At 40.6% G+C, this 17,545-nt stretch overlaps 1 protein-coding gene across 2 annotated transcripts in view; it reads left to right on the top strand.

The window, feature by feature from the left end:
• The window catches only part of CTNNA3 (catenin alpha 3), a 1,220,185-nt gene extending 1,202,893 nt beyond the window's left edge, over positions 1-17,292 (top strand). For both annotated transcript variants that reach the window (XM_070752167.1, XM_070752166.1), the window contains exon 18: positions 16,683-17,292. In XM_070752167.1, the coding sequence (XP_070608268.1) occupies positions 16,683-16,970 (288 nt within the window). In that variant the 3' untranslated portion in view covers positions 16,971-17,292. The remainder of the gene's footprint in view (positions 1-16,682) is intronic.
• The last annotated feature ends 253 nt before the right edge of the window (positions 17,293-17,545 follow it).

The following is a 17,545-nucleotide window of genomic DNA, read 5'->3' as shown; positions in this document are numbered from 1 at the left end:
ATTACTTCAGGCAGCTCTGTTGGTATTCTGAGTTTTCCATCTTCTTCTACACTTCTTCCCAATTACATACTCTGACACACACAAGCACACACAGAGATCAAGGAGGTTTTTTCTTTTTCCGTGCATACTAACATACTGAGGTTTCCCTTCTCTTTGAAGTATTGCATAGCTAATATCTGCTTTCGAGAACAAGTTTAAGGTGCCAGAGTTTAAGACATGATCCTTAGACTTGTGAGCTTTTGCTGGAAGGGAAAATAAAGGAAAGGAAAGAGTTAGATCATCTTTTTAAGGCTAAAATGTCAACCGCATCATAAGAGATGTTTTTTTTAATTTGAAAGCTCTTTCTTTCTCAACACCTGCCACTACCAAGATGTATATTTTTATTTATTTATTTATTCTTTGTCCAATATACAATACATATGGAAGAGAATATATATGATATATATATATATATCAGATATATATATATATAAATATAGATAAGGAGAGAATATATATGATAAATGAGATAAGGAAAGACAATTGGACAGGGGACGATAGGTACATCAGTGCACTTATATAGGCCCCTTACTGGCCTCTTAGGAACCTGGAGAGGTCAATCGTGGAGAGTCTAAGGGAGAAGTGTTGTGGGTTGGGAGTTGACACTATTGAGTCCAGTAATGAGTTCCACGCTTCGACAACTCGATTGTTAAAGTCATATTTTTTACAGTCAAGTTTGGAGCGGTTAATATTAAGTTTGAATCTGTTGTGTGCTCTTGTGTTGTTGCGGTTGAAGCTGAAGTAGTCATTGACTGGAAGGATGTTGCAGCATATGATCTTGTGGGCAATACTTAAATCGTGTTTTAGGCGCCGCATTTCTAAGCTTTCAAGACCCAGGATAGATAGTCTATTTTCGTAGGATATTCTGTTTCGAGTGGAGGAGTGAAGGGCTCTTCTGGTGAAATATCTTTGGACGTTTTCGATGGTGTTGATGTCTGAGATTTGCAGTTCTATAAAAGGGCAGTTAAAAACTTGCTGCCTAGAATACGTACACATTCAAAACAAAACAAATCCCTCGTCCATAAATGAGTGAGAACAAGAGAGGAATGAAGCAAATTGTAAAATGAAGCCATTCTGTCATTTTAATCTCCTCCATATATGAGAACTTCTTCTGAAAGCTACTCTGTTTTAACCCAGCAGTTATGGTGTGGTTCAACAATTTCTAGAGAGAGAGAGAGCTGGTGATTGTAGTGAGACAGTACAGTGTTCCCTCGATTTCCGCAGGGGATGCGTTCCAAGACCACACGCGAAATTCGAATTTCCGCGAAGTAGAGATGCGGAAGTAAATACACCATTTTTGGCTATTGACAGTATCACAAGCCTTCCCTTAACACTTTAAACCCCTAAATTACCATTTCCCATTCCATTATTTACTCACCATTATTACTGGTACTCACCATTGAATAAGACACTTAGTGATCCTGATATTTATAAACATAATTATTTATTAACAATAATTATTTTTTGTTATTTATTTGGAAAAATTATTAGTTTGGCGTGGTATTGGAAAAAACCGTGGTATTGGAAAAAAACCGCAAAGTATTTTTTAATTATTTTTTTAAAAAAAAACCGTGGTATAGGCTATTCGTGAAGTTCGAACCCGCGAAAATCGAGGGAACACTGTATCCTTTTTTTTCAATATGAGCTGAGGTAGCACAGTAGTTAAAGTGCAGAAGTTTTAGGATGGAATCCGATTTGGTTGCGATCACAAGCATTTGTGACCAGAGATTCTACTGTATATGAATTATGAAATGTATAACTCTTGTTTAATGATCACTATAGACTTTGACCACCCTGCATTTTCTCTATAGCTTTCTAAGGAAGTAGAATCTTTTTAAGAAATAAAAATACCATCCAGTTTGCAGATTGGCAGAACAACCTAAATACACTACAGTGGTACCTCGTGATACGAACCCCTCGTGATACGAAATCCTCGTGATACGAACCCGGGGTTCGGAAATTTTTTGCCTCTTCTTACGAACTTTTTTCAGCTTATGAACCCACCACAGATCGCAAAATGGCACTCCGCTGGGTGCCGCCGCCCGGCTGTCACCTTTTAAAACAGCCAGGGGGCTTCTCAGCTTTCTCCCGAACCCGAACTTTTTGGGTTCGGGAGGCCGCTGAGAAGCACCGCCGCCCGGCTGTCACCTTCTGAAACAGCCGGGGGGCTTCTCGGCGTTCTCCCGAACGCCAAACCTGGAAGTTTGGGTTCAGGTTCCGGAGGCCGCCGAGAAGCGCCCGGCTGTTTCAGAAGGTTACAGCCGGGCGCCGGCGCCTGGTGGAGCACCGTTTTTGCAATCGGCAGCAGCGTTTTCGGCCAATCTGGAGGCTGGAAAGGAGGTGGGGAATCCCAATAGGGAATTCCATGGGCAAAGCTTTGACGTCAAGAAGACGTCCTTCCTGGAGGCCGAAACGTTTTGAAAGGTGACAGCCAGGCGGCGGCGCCCAACAGAGCGCCATTTTGCTATTTTTTCCCCCTTTGCACGCATTAATCGCTTTTACATTGTTTCCTATGGGAAACAATGTTTCGTCTTACAAACTTTTCGCCTTATGAACCTACTTCCGGAACCAATTAAGTTCGTAAGATGAGGTATTACTGTACATTATTTTTGGCAAAATTGAATTGTGGTTGAGGGAACAGGAAGAATGTATGTACGATTTGTTTATGCTTTGTTGTGAGCCGCCCCGAGTTCGCGGAGAGGGGCGGCATACAAATCTAAATAATAAATAAATAAAATAAATAAATAAATAAATAAATAATAAGAAAGATAGGAATTTGCCAGAATTCAGCTGAAGGAAGAAAAGATTGCAGTTATCTGTTCTGAACAATTGTGTGCTGAGCTGTAAAACGTGGGGAGGGAAATGTCCTGAAGATCTTGCAATGAGTGTATCTTGAAAATCACTGATTGTCTAATCTGGGCAATTGAGTGACTGCTTCCAGTTGAGTAAATAGAGACTAGAGAAGGAATGCAAGGAGACCAGATTCCACAAATGAGGCAATAAAAATATGGGAGGGTGGGAAATTAAGATTACAAACAAAAATTAATCCCATAGAGCTTTGATTGAATCATTGAGATTGCCATCTTGACTCTCTTTTCCTTACTATTCCTATTTGGACAGGGAGTCATTGCTCACAGTCACTCATGCCCTTATCACCTCGAGGTTCGATTACTGCAACGCTCTCTACATGGAGCTACCTCTGAAAAGTGTTCGGAAACTCCAGATCGTGCAGAACGCGGCCGCGAGAGCCATTGTGGGGCTTCCCAGATTCGTCCACGTATCTACAACACTCTGTGGCCTGCATTGGCTGCCGATCAGTTTCCGGTCACAATTCAAAGTGTTGGTCATGACCTTTCAAGCCCTACATGGCATTGGACCAGAGTACCTCCGGAACCGCCTGCTACCGCACGAATCCCAGCGGCCGATAAGGTCCCACAGAGTTGGCCTTCTCCGGGTCCCGTCGACTAAACAATGTCGTCTGGCAGGCCCCAGGGGAAGAGCCTTCTCTGTGGCAGCCCCGGCCCTGTGGAATCAACTCCCCCCGGAGATTAGAACTGCTACCACCCTCCTTGTCTTCCGTAAACTACTTAAGACCCACCTATACTGCCAGGCATGGGGGATTTGAGACACCTTTTCCCCCAGGCTTATTATAATTTATGTTTGGTATGTATGCGCTGTTTGGTTTTTAATTATGATAGGGTTTTTAGGGTTTTTAAAAAAATATTAGATTTGTGCCAGTATAATATTGTTTTTATCGTTGTTGTGAGCCGCCCCGAGTCTTCGGAGAGGGGCGGCATACAAATCTAATAAATTATTATTATTATTATTATTATTATTATTATTATTATTATTATTATTATTACTCCATAGACCTCGGAGGAGAGATTTGTGAAAATAATAATTTATTTTGTAAGTTTGAAGCTAAGAAGGAGAGCTGAAGATTTAACCTTTATTTTTCTCCTGTTGGCATTTCCTTCATTTCTCTATTTCACCAAGGACTCCAATTTCTACAAACACATTACTATAAAATGCAGCACTTGGCAGTCATTCCAAAATTTTATATTACATAGAAAAGAAAGTAGCCTAAAGGTGGAAAGGAGAAGAATTAGATCTGCTCACATTGGAAAATACATTGGCATAATAATAAAGTAAATAAAATTACTGCCCAAGACAAGCTTGACTCTTAGTGATCACATGAACTGTTCCGTGAAGTTTGCAACATAGGTGTGTTTTGCTTCTGCCTTTGTGATGATGGGTTTTCATCTTTCTGGGTAGGTTGCGAACCTTGGATTATCTGATGATTTTTCATCCAAGTATCATCAGGTCCAAATCTGGGGTGTGTGTTTCCCCATCAACAAATATCAGCTATTCCAATGGGCTATCCATATAAACTGAACATAATTTCTTCTACAAAGATCACTTTTGTTCAATGTGGAACTCATTACCTGACTCAGTAGTGTCAACCCCTAACCCCCAACATTTTCCCCTTAGACTATCCACAATTGACCTCTCCAGGTTCCTAAGAGGTCAGTAAGGGGCGTATATAAGTGCACTAGTGTGCCTTTCGTCCCCTGTCCAATTGTCTTTCCTTTATCTCATATATCATATATATTTTCTTCCTTTCATATATCTTCTCCTCTATTTTTATATATTATCTTTATATATATTACTTCATGTCTATTCTCTTCTATATGTATTGTGTATTGGACAAATGAATAAATAAATAAAATAAAATAAAATAAAATTCTGACAAATCTAGACAACTAAAAAGCAGAGATATCACCCTGCTAACAAAAGTGTGTATAATCAAGGCTATGGTTTTTCCAGTTGCAATGTATGACGGTGTGTTCTGTCGGGCTCTCTGGCAGAATCCTCCCAAAAATTCACAGGTACAAATTTCAGACACACACACGTTTGAAAATTCAAAACAATGTTCTTTATAACGAAAATTCACTTAAACTAAGCCCTCTTTTGGTATAGCAAAGAGCACTGGTCTCCAAACAAACTGGTAATTTGTACTAGTCTCTTATCAGTTCTGTGATACTTAGCTTGCAGCTGTGAGGCAATTCACAGTCCTTCTTCTTTCACAAAGTGAAACACACTTTGGTTTAGTTTCAAAGTGGGGAAAAATCAACACACAAAGATCTAAGTCAGCAAGGCAGGCACGAAACACAACAATCAGATAATGCTCCACAATGGCCAAACCCACAGGCTGCTATTTATAGTAGCCTCACTAATTACCACAGCCCCACCCAACCATAGGTGGCCTAATTTTCTTTGATAATAATCTCTCAGTTGTTGTTGCCTATACATTGCTCTCCGCATGCGTGACTGTATCATTAACTCTTGTTCCAAATCCAAGGAGGAGAGAGATAATTGATCTCCATCTGAACTGGCTGCCACACTCTCCTCCTCCCTGTCACTCATGTCTTCTTGGTCATCAGCAGATTCCACTGGGAGCAAAACAGGCCTGCGGCATGTGGATGTCTCCCCCACATCCACAGTCCTTGGGGCAGGAGCTGGCCCACAGTTAACCACAACATGTTCAATGTCACATTCACATCTAAGAATTTTATCTATTTAACAAAATTGACCATTTTCTTTGTAAGATAAAGAATGAGTTTCATTTTTTGAAACACACATGGGAGACAACAAAACTGAACATTTATTTACCTTTGGGTACCAATTCTCTGTACCATACCAGTTCAATTTCAGACAGTTTCTCATTCATGTAAACATCAATTCTCTTGACCTATATATTCTGAATAATTGAGGGAAACTATGCTGTAACTTTCAGATTCAGATGATGGAGGGAGGATTTTTTAGAGTATTGAGTCAATCTGATCATATAGGACAGATAAACAGTTAAATTCAATGCCGTTGCAACATTTTAAAAAGTGAAAATGTTGGATTATGATTATCATATGCAAAGAGCAAAATTATGATAGTTTCGCATAAACAATTTCCTTTTGTCATATTTCATATTCAGTTTTGGAGTTGAAAATCAGGTGGCACTTTTTCCAGCTACTAAATGTTGTTAAAATATATAATCTAGAGATGTGGAATGGCTGGACATATTTAAACTGGGGTGATATGAAGGAAGAGTAGGGAAGACAGAATAGTTGTGAGATTGTAGATTAGAGATGAGAGAGATTAAAAATACTTTATCAATAGATAATATGTTAAAAATCCATGGGATTGTTGAGACCTTCTGAGATAGCCTGAAAGCTTTTAATGTATGGGGATTCAGCAATTTCTTCGAAGTCCTTGGAGAGGGGTGGCATATAAATACAATAAACTTAAATTTATATTAAATTTAAATAATGCACTTGGGGAAAAGGAATCCTCAATCTGAGTATTGCATTGGCAGTTCTGTGTTAGCAAAAACTTCAGAAGAAAAGGATTTAGGGGTAGTGATTTCTGACAGTCTCAAAATGGGTGAGCAGTGTGGTCGGGCAGTAGGAAAAGCAAGTAGGATGCTTGGCTGCATAGCTAGAGGTATAACAAGCAGGAAGAGGGAGATTGTGATCCCCTTATATAGAGCGCTGGTGAGACCACATTTGGAATACTGTGTTCAGTTCTGGAGACCTCACCTACGAAAAGATATTGACAAAATTGAACGGGTCCAAAGACGGGCTACAAGAATGGTGGAAGGTCGTAAGCATAAAACGTATCAGGAAAGACTTCATGAACTCAATCTATATAGTCTGGAGGACAGAAGGAAAAGGGGGGACATGACCGAAACATTTAAATATGTCAAAGGGTTAAATAAGGTCCACGAGGGAAGTGTTTTTAATAGGAAAGTGAACACAAGAACAAGGGGACACAATCTGAAGTTAGTTGGGGAAAAGATCAAAAGCAACGTGAGAAAATATTATTTCACTGAAAGAGTAGTAGATCCTTGGAACAAACTTCCAGCAGACGTGGTTGGTAAATCCATAGTAACTGAATTTAAACATGCCTGGGATAAACATATATCCATTGTAAGATAAAATACAGGAAATAGTATAAGGGCAGACTAGATGGACCATGAGGTCTTTTTCTGCCGTCAGTCTTCTATGTTTCTATGTTTCTATTTAAACTTCCCACTCAACTGTACTGAGGTATCTCTTTTTCCCCATGATTGCTATTTTGAGATCTGTAATAGAGTTCCTTAGTAGCCTGAAATGTCCATGTCTTGTAACTGATACTCAGTAGAATTTAAGTACAGTACTTAAAATGACTGAAAATGTTTGGTATTTTTTTTAATCATATAAAATATAAAAGATTCCTGGCTGTTCACAAGCAGGGGTGAGCAGGACGGGGTGGAATGCAGTTCCACCGGTGGAAACCCTATAAGACTAGACTTTCAATCCTGGGCCTAGAAAGTTTAGAACTAAGATGCCTTAAACAAGATCTAAGTATTGCCCACAAGATCATATGCTGCAACGTCCTGCCTGTCAGCGACTACTTCAGCTTCAAGCACAACAACACAAGAGCACACAACCGATTTAAAGTTAATATTAACCGCTCCAAACTTGACTGTAAAAAATATGACTTCAGTAACCGAGTTGTCGAAGTGTGGAACTCATTACCCGACTCCATAGTGTCATCCCCAAACCCCCAACACTTTACCCTTAGATTATCTACGGTTGACCTATCCAGATTCCTAAGAGGTCAGTAAGGGGCGAGTACACTAGAGTGCCTTCCTTCCCCTGTCCTATTGCTCTCCTATATCTCCTATACCTTTCTTCTATTCCTATATCTCTTCTTCTATTCTTTCATTGATATGTTCTATTACTATACCTTCTTGGCTGCCGATCAGTTTCTGGTCACAATTCAAAGTGTTGGTTATAACCTTTAAAGCCCTACATGGCATTGGACCAGAATACCTCCGGAACCGCCTGCTACTGCACGAATCCCAGCGGCCGATAAAGTCCCACAGAGTTGGCCTTCTCCGGGTCCCGTCGACAAAACAATGTCGTCTGGCGGGCCCCAGGGGAAGAGCCTTCTCTGTGGTGGCCCCGGCCCTCTGGAATCAACTCCCCCCGGAGATTAGAATTGCTCCCACCCTCTTATCTTCCGTAAACTACTTAAGACCCACCTATACCACCAGGCATGGGGGATTTGAGACACTTTTCCCCCAGGCTTATTATAATTTATGTTTGGTATGTATGTGCTGTTTGGTTTTTAATTATGATAGGTTTTTTAGGGGTTTTTTTATATTAGATTTGTGCCTGTATAATACTGTTTTTATCGTGTTGTGAGCCGCCCTGAGTCTTCGGAGAGGGGCGGCATACAAATCTAATAAATTATTATTATTATTATTATTATTATTATTATTATTATTATTATTATTATTTTCTATTCTTTCATAGATATATTTTACTATGAGTATCTCCTCTATAACCTTCATCATGTATTTTACTATGTGTATATAGATATATACCCACTAAAACCCTCATTGTGTATTGGACTAGCTAACTAACTAACTAACTAACTAACTAACTAACTAACTAACTAACTAACTAACTAACTAACTAACTAAATAAATAAATAAATAAATAAATAAACAAATCAATAAATAAATAAATATGCATGCGCAGCTCTAGCTGATCGGAGGCTGTCACTCCTGGATTACTGGTCTCAGCTCACCTCTCCTTTTTTTCTCTGCTACTGCTGCGTCTGCGCTCCTTGCTTTTTTCTTCTTTCCTTCCTACTGGCTTAGGATGAGCTTCCCTCTCTCCTGCCTAGCTCGCCTCCAGCCACATGTGGCCACCTCCCGCCTGAGATGCAAGCAAAAGGCGTGGGTGGAAGCGGTGCTGGCAGCATTTATGCTTCTGGCAGCACCCGTTTGCCTAGCTACCCAGCCTGAGGCGGGGGGGGGGGGCAACCCAGGAAACGCGAAGCAAATTGTCACCCCAGCAAGTGACACCAGCAGCAAGTAAGGTTGTAAGGCGAGGACTTAACACTTCACTTGATCGATGATGATCGTTCAAGCATATCCCACCTGGTCACATGGCCGGCAATCCACTCCTACCCAGTCACATGATCATTAAACCACACCCACAAAATAAGCCACACCCACAGTGTGGCAGTAAAAATTTTGACTGCCCATTACTGTTCACAAGGTATATGAAACATAAAAGGGTATGGCAATAATTCTGCTATTTTGTATTGTATTTGTATTTATTGGATTTGTATGCCACCCGTCGGCAGACTCGGGGCGGCTAACAGCAGTAATAAAACAGCATATAACAATATAACAAGAATCCAATACTAAAAACAGTTAAAAACCCATTATTATAAACAACCAATCATACATACAGACATACCATGCATAAAATTATAAAGGCCTAGGGGGAAAGGGTATCTCAGTTCCCCCATGCCTGGCGGCAGAGGTGGGTTTTAAGCAGCTTACGAAAGGCTAGGAGGGTGGGGGCAATTCTAGTCTCTGGGGGGAGTTGGTGCTTATTATAAAGTTGTTTCCAAAGCAAGATTACTACTGCTTGCTCTCTGACAGTATTCAGATATTTGTTGATCCTGGGCTGCATGTTTACCAACATATTTCAATATTTATGTTATATGTTTTGATGCTCAACCAAGTTTGATACCACTCGGTATCCCAGTATAAAGAACTGCACAATACATTCTGTATATTCAAAATTGGATGCTAAAACAAGAGAGAAGTTGGTTGGGTTGCCACCCTGTGAATCATATGGTGACAATTCTCCTTTGAGTTGACCTCAGCTTTTGGTAGACATGTTCCTAAATAATTTTTATTCAATAGTATGGAAATATAGCCTCTGTTTTCTCCCAGGGTTCTTAAAAAGTGCTTTCAGTCTAATATATAGTTTTAAAATTTCTTAATGGTCTCCCATCACAGGACTTCTTTCTGCAGTCAGGTAGAAATGATGAGAAAGGAAATCTAGAAAATAGATTTATTTATTTATTCATTCATTCATTCATTCATTCATTCATTCATTCATTCATTCATTCATTCATTGGATTTGTATGCCGCCCCTCTCCGTGGACTCGGGGCGGCTAACAACAGTGATAAAAACAGCATGTAGAAATCCAATACTAAAACAGCTAAAAATCCTTGTTATAAAAACCACTCATAAATACAAACATACCATGCATAAATTGTAGAAGCCTAGGGGGAAAGAATATCTCAGTTCCCCCATGCCTGACGGCAGAGGTGGGTTTTGAGAAGCTTACGAAAGGCAAGGAGGGTGGGGGCTATTCTAATCTCTGGGGGGAGTTGGTTCCAGAGGGCCGGGGCCGCCACAGAGAAGGCTCTTCCCCTGGGTCCCACCAAACGACATTGTTTAGTTGACGGGACCCGGAGAAGGCCCACTCTGTGGGACCTAACTGGTCGCTGGGATTTGTGTGGCAGAAAGCGGTCCCGGAGATAATCTGGCCCGGTGCCATGAAGGGCTTTATAGGTCATAACCAACACTTTGAATTGTGACCGGAAACTGATCAGCAACCAATGCAGACTGCGGAGTGTTGGTGTGACATGGGCATATTTAGGGAAGCCCATGATTGCTCTCGCAGCTGCATTCTGCACAATCTGAAGTTTCCGAACACTTTTCAAAGGTAGCCCCATGTAGAGAGCGTTACAGTAGTCGAGCCTCGTGGTGATGAGGGCATGAGTGACTGTGAGCAGTCACTCCGGATCCAGATAGGGCCGCAACCGGTGCACCAGGCGAACCTGGGCAAACGCCCCCCTCGCCACAGCTGAAAGATGTTTCTCTAATGTGAGCTGTGGATCGAGGAGGACGCCCAAGTTGCGGACCCTCTCTGAGGGGGTTAGTAATGGATGGGCAGATGGAATTATCCTTGGGAGGCAAAACCCACAGCCACTCCGTCTTATCAGGGTTGAGGTTTAGTCTGTTGAGTCTATTGTTAGTCTCTTAAATTCATTCTATTGAAATAAGTATCTGACCCAATTTATTTGAAATTAACCCCAGGGGCACCTCTGGACAAACTATCATTGGACACTTATGCTACTTCATTCACACAAATGTTAGGGACTGATTGGGCCTAAACAAGGCCGTTTTTCATTTAAAATTCTGTGCAGTTTGTTTCTTTTTCATACCTGGAGAGATATCTCAAAGTCAGAAAGATAAAAGGCCCACGAAGTGACATTTGAATGTTTAGATTAGGAGTTTTCTCTTTGGAAGCCATTTCCACCTAAACAGGTTTAAGTGGAACAGTCAAATCTTTCCAAGCTTTCTTCTTTTGATTCTGTTTTGTAGGTTTAAAAATATAAGCTTCCAAAAATAGGGTTTGCCCACATCCACATCAAGTGTAGCCATATACTGTAACTCCGGAAATGCCGTGATGATGTTTCAGTATTGGAAGGTATTAAATAACTTACTTTTCATCTTGAAATGCCAAATTTGTATAAAACAGTGTTTTCTTCCCTTTTGAATGCATGAGATAATTTCCTGTCTTTGATATTGGAAGCAGGAAAGCCATAGCTTATAAACACACCTGCCCTTTTAAGAGACGTAAGAGGCATGTATTTTCTTCTATTAGGTGCTGACATCATCTAAGGAAACATATTTGAAAATAAATAGGCTTTCAAATATTTTAACCCATATAAGATTATTACTTCATCAGTTTTCCATGCTTATGGAAAATGAATAGAATAGAATAGAATACATTAAAACTCCATCAGACAAGACGGAGTGGCTGTGGGTCTTGCCTCCCAAGGACAATTCCATCTGTCCATCCATTACCCTGGGGGGGGGGAATCATTGACCCCCCTCAGAGAGGGTTCGCAACTTGGGCGTCCTCCTCCATCCACAGCTCACATTAGAGAAACATCTTTCGGCTGTGGCGAGGGGGGTGTTCGCCCAGGTTCGCCTGGTACACCAGTTGCGACCCTATTTGGACAAACATTACAGACAAACACAAAAAAACCCAAACCAAACATATAACGTAGAGGAGCTACGATCGCTCAGAGATAGAAGTCTTCATAATACAAAAAGGAAAAACTATTGTTAATTAGATCAATTCAGAGGAATAAAGAATATCTATTACATTTGTCTATTTATCTATTTTTAAACATTTCAAACTAATAAAATTTGATATTTCTATATATATATATATGTTTTAGAAAGAAAAAATATATTAAGCATTTTTTTTATCCAACCAAATGTAGACCTTCTCCCATATTTTATAAAATTCCGATTCTTCTTCAAAAGGTCTTATGGCCTCTTGAAAGACCAATGGGGGCGGAGCAGTACGGACATCAGGGGGAGCTATTTCTATAGAGCCGGGGCAGCCACAGAGAAGACCCTCCCCTATGGCCCAGCCAACCTACATTGTTTAGTCGATGGGACCCAGAGAAGGCCAGCTATGTGCGATCTTATTGGTCTCTAGGAGGTATACAGCAGGGGATGGTCCTGAAGATGTCTATACCATAATAGGATTGGCTAGATGTTCTGTCGGGCTCTCTGGTAGAATCCTCCCAAAAATTCACAGGTACAAATTTCAGACACACACACGTTTGAAAATTCAAAACAATGTTCTTTATAATGAAAATTCACTTAAACCAAGCCCTCTTTTGGTATAGCAAAGAGCACTCGTCTCCAAACAAACTGGTAATTTGTACAAGTCCCTTATCAGTTCTGTGATACTTAGCTTGCAGCTGTGAGGCAATTCACAGTCCTTCTTCTTTCACTAAGTGAAACACACTTTGCTCTGGTTTAGTTTCAAAGCGGGGAAATATCAGCACACAAAAAGTCAAAGTCAGTAAAGCAGTCACGAAACACAACGATCAGATAATCCTCCACAATGGCCAAACCCACAGTGCAACTGTCACTAATATAAATAGCAGCCTCACTAATTACCACAGCCCCACCCAACCACAGGTGGCCTCATTTTCTTTGATAATAATCTCTCAGTTGTTGCTGCCTATGCATCGCTCTCCGCATGCATGGCTCTATCATTAACTCTTGTTCTGAATCCAAGGAGGAACTAGATAATTGATCTCCTTCTGAGCTGTCTGCCACACTCTCCTCCTCCCTGTCACTCATGTCTTCTTGGTCAGAGGAGCCTTCATCATCAGATTCCACCGGGGGCAAAACAGGCCTGCAGCATGTGGATGTCTCCCCCACATCCATAGTCCTTGGGGCAGGAGCAGGGTCAGAGTGAACCACAACACTAGACATATTTTGGAGCATCTGCTGTAACTGCTTTTGAATCAACCTTACCTGCAGTGATTCCTGGCCCTGTTGACTTGCTCTGATCTTGATAATCTATTTTCAATTCAACATAAGGTTTCCTTATTCTTAATTTTACACTGAATGATTTTTTTTGGGGGGGGGGAATGCATATTGAGCTGCACATTGTATCTCTTCTTTTCCCCTATCAAACTTCTGAAGATGATCAGAATATTCAGGTCTGTTTTTGATGTGTGTACGTGCGCATGCTCACATGTAAAGATTGGGAAAATATAAATCCAAGCATGTGGCATTATTTAAAAGGATTTGAAGTGGAGAAAAGCATTTCTAAATTGAAATTGTCAGCTCTGTAATTAAATATGAGCACAGAGACTCTTAGAAGCTGGGAAATTATTCATTCAAGTCACCAGTACACATTTCAGTATATTTATCCTTTTTCCAATTTTCCAATGTAAAATAACAGCACAGGAAGCTTAAGCTGTAGATGAACAAGGAAAGTAATGCTAAAGAATTTAACATTCACCTAGAGGGCTATACACAAAATGAAATATATACAATTCAGATATAATGCAGTCTACGTTACAAATCATATGATTCCTTTTACACTGATGCTTTGTATACTAAGAACACTTCCAGAATTCCCTCTCTCTTGCATATAATAGTTTGTTTGTTTGTTTGTTTGTTTGTTTGTTTGTTTGTTGGTTTGTTGGTTTGTTGATTGATTGGATTTGTATGCCGCCCCTCTCCGGAGACTCGGGGCGGCTAACAGCAATAATAAGACAGCGTACAATAATAATCCAATACTAAAAATGATTAAAAACCCATTAATATAAAAACCAAACATACATATAGACATACCATGCATAAAATTGTAAAGGCCTAGGGGGAAAGAGTATCTCAATTCCCCCAAGTCTGGCGGCAGAGGTGGGTTTTAAGTAGCTTACAAAAGGCAAGGAGGGTGGGGGCAATTCTAATTTCTTGGGGGAGTTGGTTCCAGAGGGCCGGGGCGGCCACAGAGAAGGCTCTTCCCCTGGATCCTGCCAAGTGGCATTGTTTAGCTGACAGGAACCCGGAGAAGAACCACTCTGTGGGACCTAACTGGTCGCTGGGATTCGTGCAGCCGCATAATAAAATTTATTAACCGCAGAAACATGTGAGAAGAATTAAAGTGGATCAGACCAAAAGCCCATCTACTCAAGCATCCTGTTTCCCATTGAACAATCAGAGTGGAATCTTACCATCACTAATTAACAAAAACCCCATACAAAAAGAAATGAATGTTACGCCGAGTATTTTAAGTAAAATATTGGAAAATGGCATGATCATGTGACTGTAGGGATACTGTGATGGTAGTAAAGGTGAGACTGGTCATAGATCATAGATCACTTTTTTCAGTGCTGTTGTAACTTTGAACAATCACTAAATGAATGGCTGTATGTCAAGAACTATCTGTAATAACTCACTACATCACTAAGTTCTTTGTCTTGAAGGTGAACTATTTTCAGTCCATGAATCAAACTGATAGAATAGAATAGAATTTTATTGGCCAAGTGTGATTGGACACCCAAGGAATTTGTCTTGGTGCATATGCTCTCAGCGTACATAAAATAAAATATACATTTGTCAAGAATCATGTGGTACGACACTTAATGATTGTCATAGGGGTCAAATAAGCAATGAAGAAGCAATATTAATAAAAAATCTTAGGATATAAGCAACAAGTTACAGTCATACAGTCAACATGGCAGGAAATAGATATCAATATTCCCAATGTCATTTGGATAGTTGCATTTTTCCCACTGCAGAAACTGAAAGAAGCGCATTTAACATTTTTTCAAGATATTCAGATATTTTTTTTTGAAAGAAAAAGCATGGATCCAATTATTATCTCTAATTCTTTCAAGTTTTCTGTCTTCTTCAGATAAGTGACTGACAGCTATCTGAGCAATGCTATTTTGTTGGGATGTCTTGCCAAAATTACAGATTTCTGGAATTGCAAAAATCTGGGATTACAGCATGTGAAACTTTATTTCTATAATCCAGTTCATGTTTTTATAAAAAGGTGGTGGTTTATTTTGCAGCTCTTAATTATGTTATTGTGTTTAGATTGACCTGTTAAGAAGACTTTCAGAAACGCTAACTTGGACCTCATTAAAGTGAAACATCCCCCTCAAAATATTTATCTCTGTTATCCAGCATTGCATGTTATTTTTGACATGGCCCAATTTGTGTTCTGCGCATTCAAGTGTACATAAGGAATCAGCGGGGGGTCAGAGGTCGACCTCATGGTTATTCCCTTGAGGGGTGCTTCAGGGGTCGGTCCTCTCCCCCCTGCTATTTAATATCTACATGAAACCGCTGGGTGAGATCATCCAGAGACATGGGGTGAGGTATCACCAGTATGCGGATGATACCCAGTTGTACATCTCCACCCCATGTCCAGTCAACGAAGCAGTGGAAGAGATGTGCCAGTGTCTGGAGGCTGTTGGGGTCTGGATGGGTGTCAACAGACTCAAGTTCAACCCGGATAAGACGGAGTGGCTGTGGGTTCTGCTTCCCAAGGACAATCCCATCTGTCCATCCATAACCCTGGGGGGGAATTATTGACCCCCTCAGAGAGGATACGCAACTTGGGTGTCCTCCTCGATCCACAGCTCACATTAGATAACCATCTTTCAGCTGTGGCGAGGGAGACATTTGCCCAGGTTCGCCTGGTGCACCAGCTCCGGCCCTATCTGGATCGGGACTCACTACTCACAGTCACTCATGCCCTCATCACCTCGAGATTCGACTACTGTAATGCTCTCTACATGGGGCTACCTTTGAAAAGTGTTCGGAAACTTCAGATCATGCAGAATGCAGCTGCGAGAGCAATCATGGGCTTCCCAAAGTATGCCCATGTTACACCAACACTCCGCAGTCTGCACTGGTTGCCGATCAATTTCCAGTCACAATTCAAAGTGTTGGTCTTGACCTATAAAGCCCTTCATGGCATCGGACCAGAATATCTCCGGGACCGCCTTCTGCCGCACAAATCCCAGTGAGCAATTAGGTCCCACAGAGTTGGCCTTCTCCGGGTCCCGTCGACCAAAAAATGTCATTTAGCGGGTCCCAGGGGAAGAGCCTTCTCTGTGGTGGCCCCGACCCTCTGGAACTAACTCCCCCCTGAGATTAGAACAGCCCCCACCATCCTTGCCTTTTGCAAACTCCTTAAGACCCACCTCTGTCGTCAGGCATGGGAGAACTGAAATATCTTCCCCAGGCCTATACTGTTTATGTATGGTATGTTGTGTGAATGTTTTTTTAAATTATGGGTTTTTAGCTTTCTAATTATTGAATTTGTATTTTACACTGTTTTTCTGTTGCTGTTGTGAGCCGGAGAGGGGCGGCATACAAATTTAATAAATAAATAAAATAAATCAACAGGCATTTCTGAGATTATAATAGTTGTGTTTCTGTTTACAGTTAGACAGTGTGACTTCGCTGATTCAAGCTGCCAAAAACCTGATGAATGCCGTGGTGCAGACGGTGAAAATGTCCTACATTGCCTCCACAAAGATTATCCGAATCCAGAGCCCTGCTGGCCCGCAACATCCTGTCGTGATGTGGCGGATGAAGGCTCCCGGAAAGAAACCTTTGATTAAGAAAGAGATGCCAGAGGAAACCTATGCAGCTGTCAGGAAAGGTTCAGCTAAGAAGAAGATCCACCCCATTCAAGTCATGAGCGAATTCAGAGGGAGAGAAATACCCTGAAATTGTTATTCTGTTCGTTGCACAGCTTGTCTATTTGAGCAGGCTGCTGAGATCAAATCCTTATTTCCCCACCGCTTTAATGCCACGGATGCACTAACATTTTCTGCATTCACATTGGTGTGTTTAACATTGTGTTACACGAAGTCACTTCATTTTGTAGGTGATGATGGATCTGAGAGATTTTTTTTTTTTTTACCCAGTTAAGAAGAGCTTTCAGCACATTTAAAAAACCAAACATTTAACTGTGTTTTTGTATTGATCACTCACTGGTGTGTTTGGCATTTCACCATTTTGCCTATGACATATAAAAAATATTAACATATGTTGTACTACTAATTGATCATAATATGCCAGGTTTCATCATGTGAAGTATTGCTCAAAATTTAAAGTTGCTCCCATGTATCGTATCTCAGTATTGGTTAGCAAAAGTCTGGTTGGGAAAATAATAATAATAATAATAATAATAATAATAATAATAATAATAATAAATAAATAAATAAATAAATAAATAAATAAATTTATTGTCATTGGCAACGGAAGTCGTATGACACCCAGAGACCAGTCCCACCATACAT

This window comes from Erythrolamprus reginae, chromosome 5, assembly GCF_031021105.1.
Source record: "Erythrolamprus reginae isolate rEryReg1 chromosome 5, rEryReg1.hap1, whole genome shotgun sequence".
NCBI lineage: Eukaryota > Metazoa > Chordata > Lepidosauria > Squamata > Dipsadidae > Erythrolamprus > Erythrolamprus reginae.
This window is presented reverse-complemented; position numbering and strand designations above follow the sequence as displayed.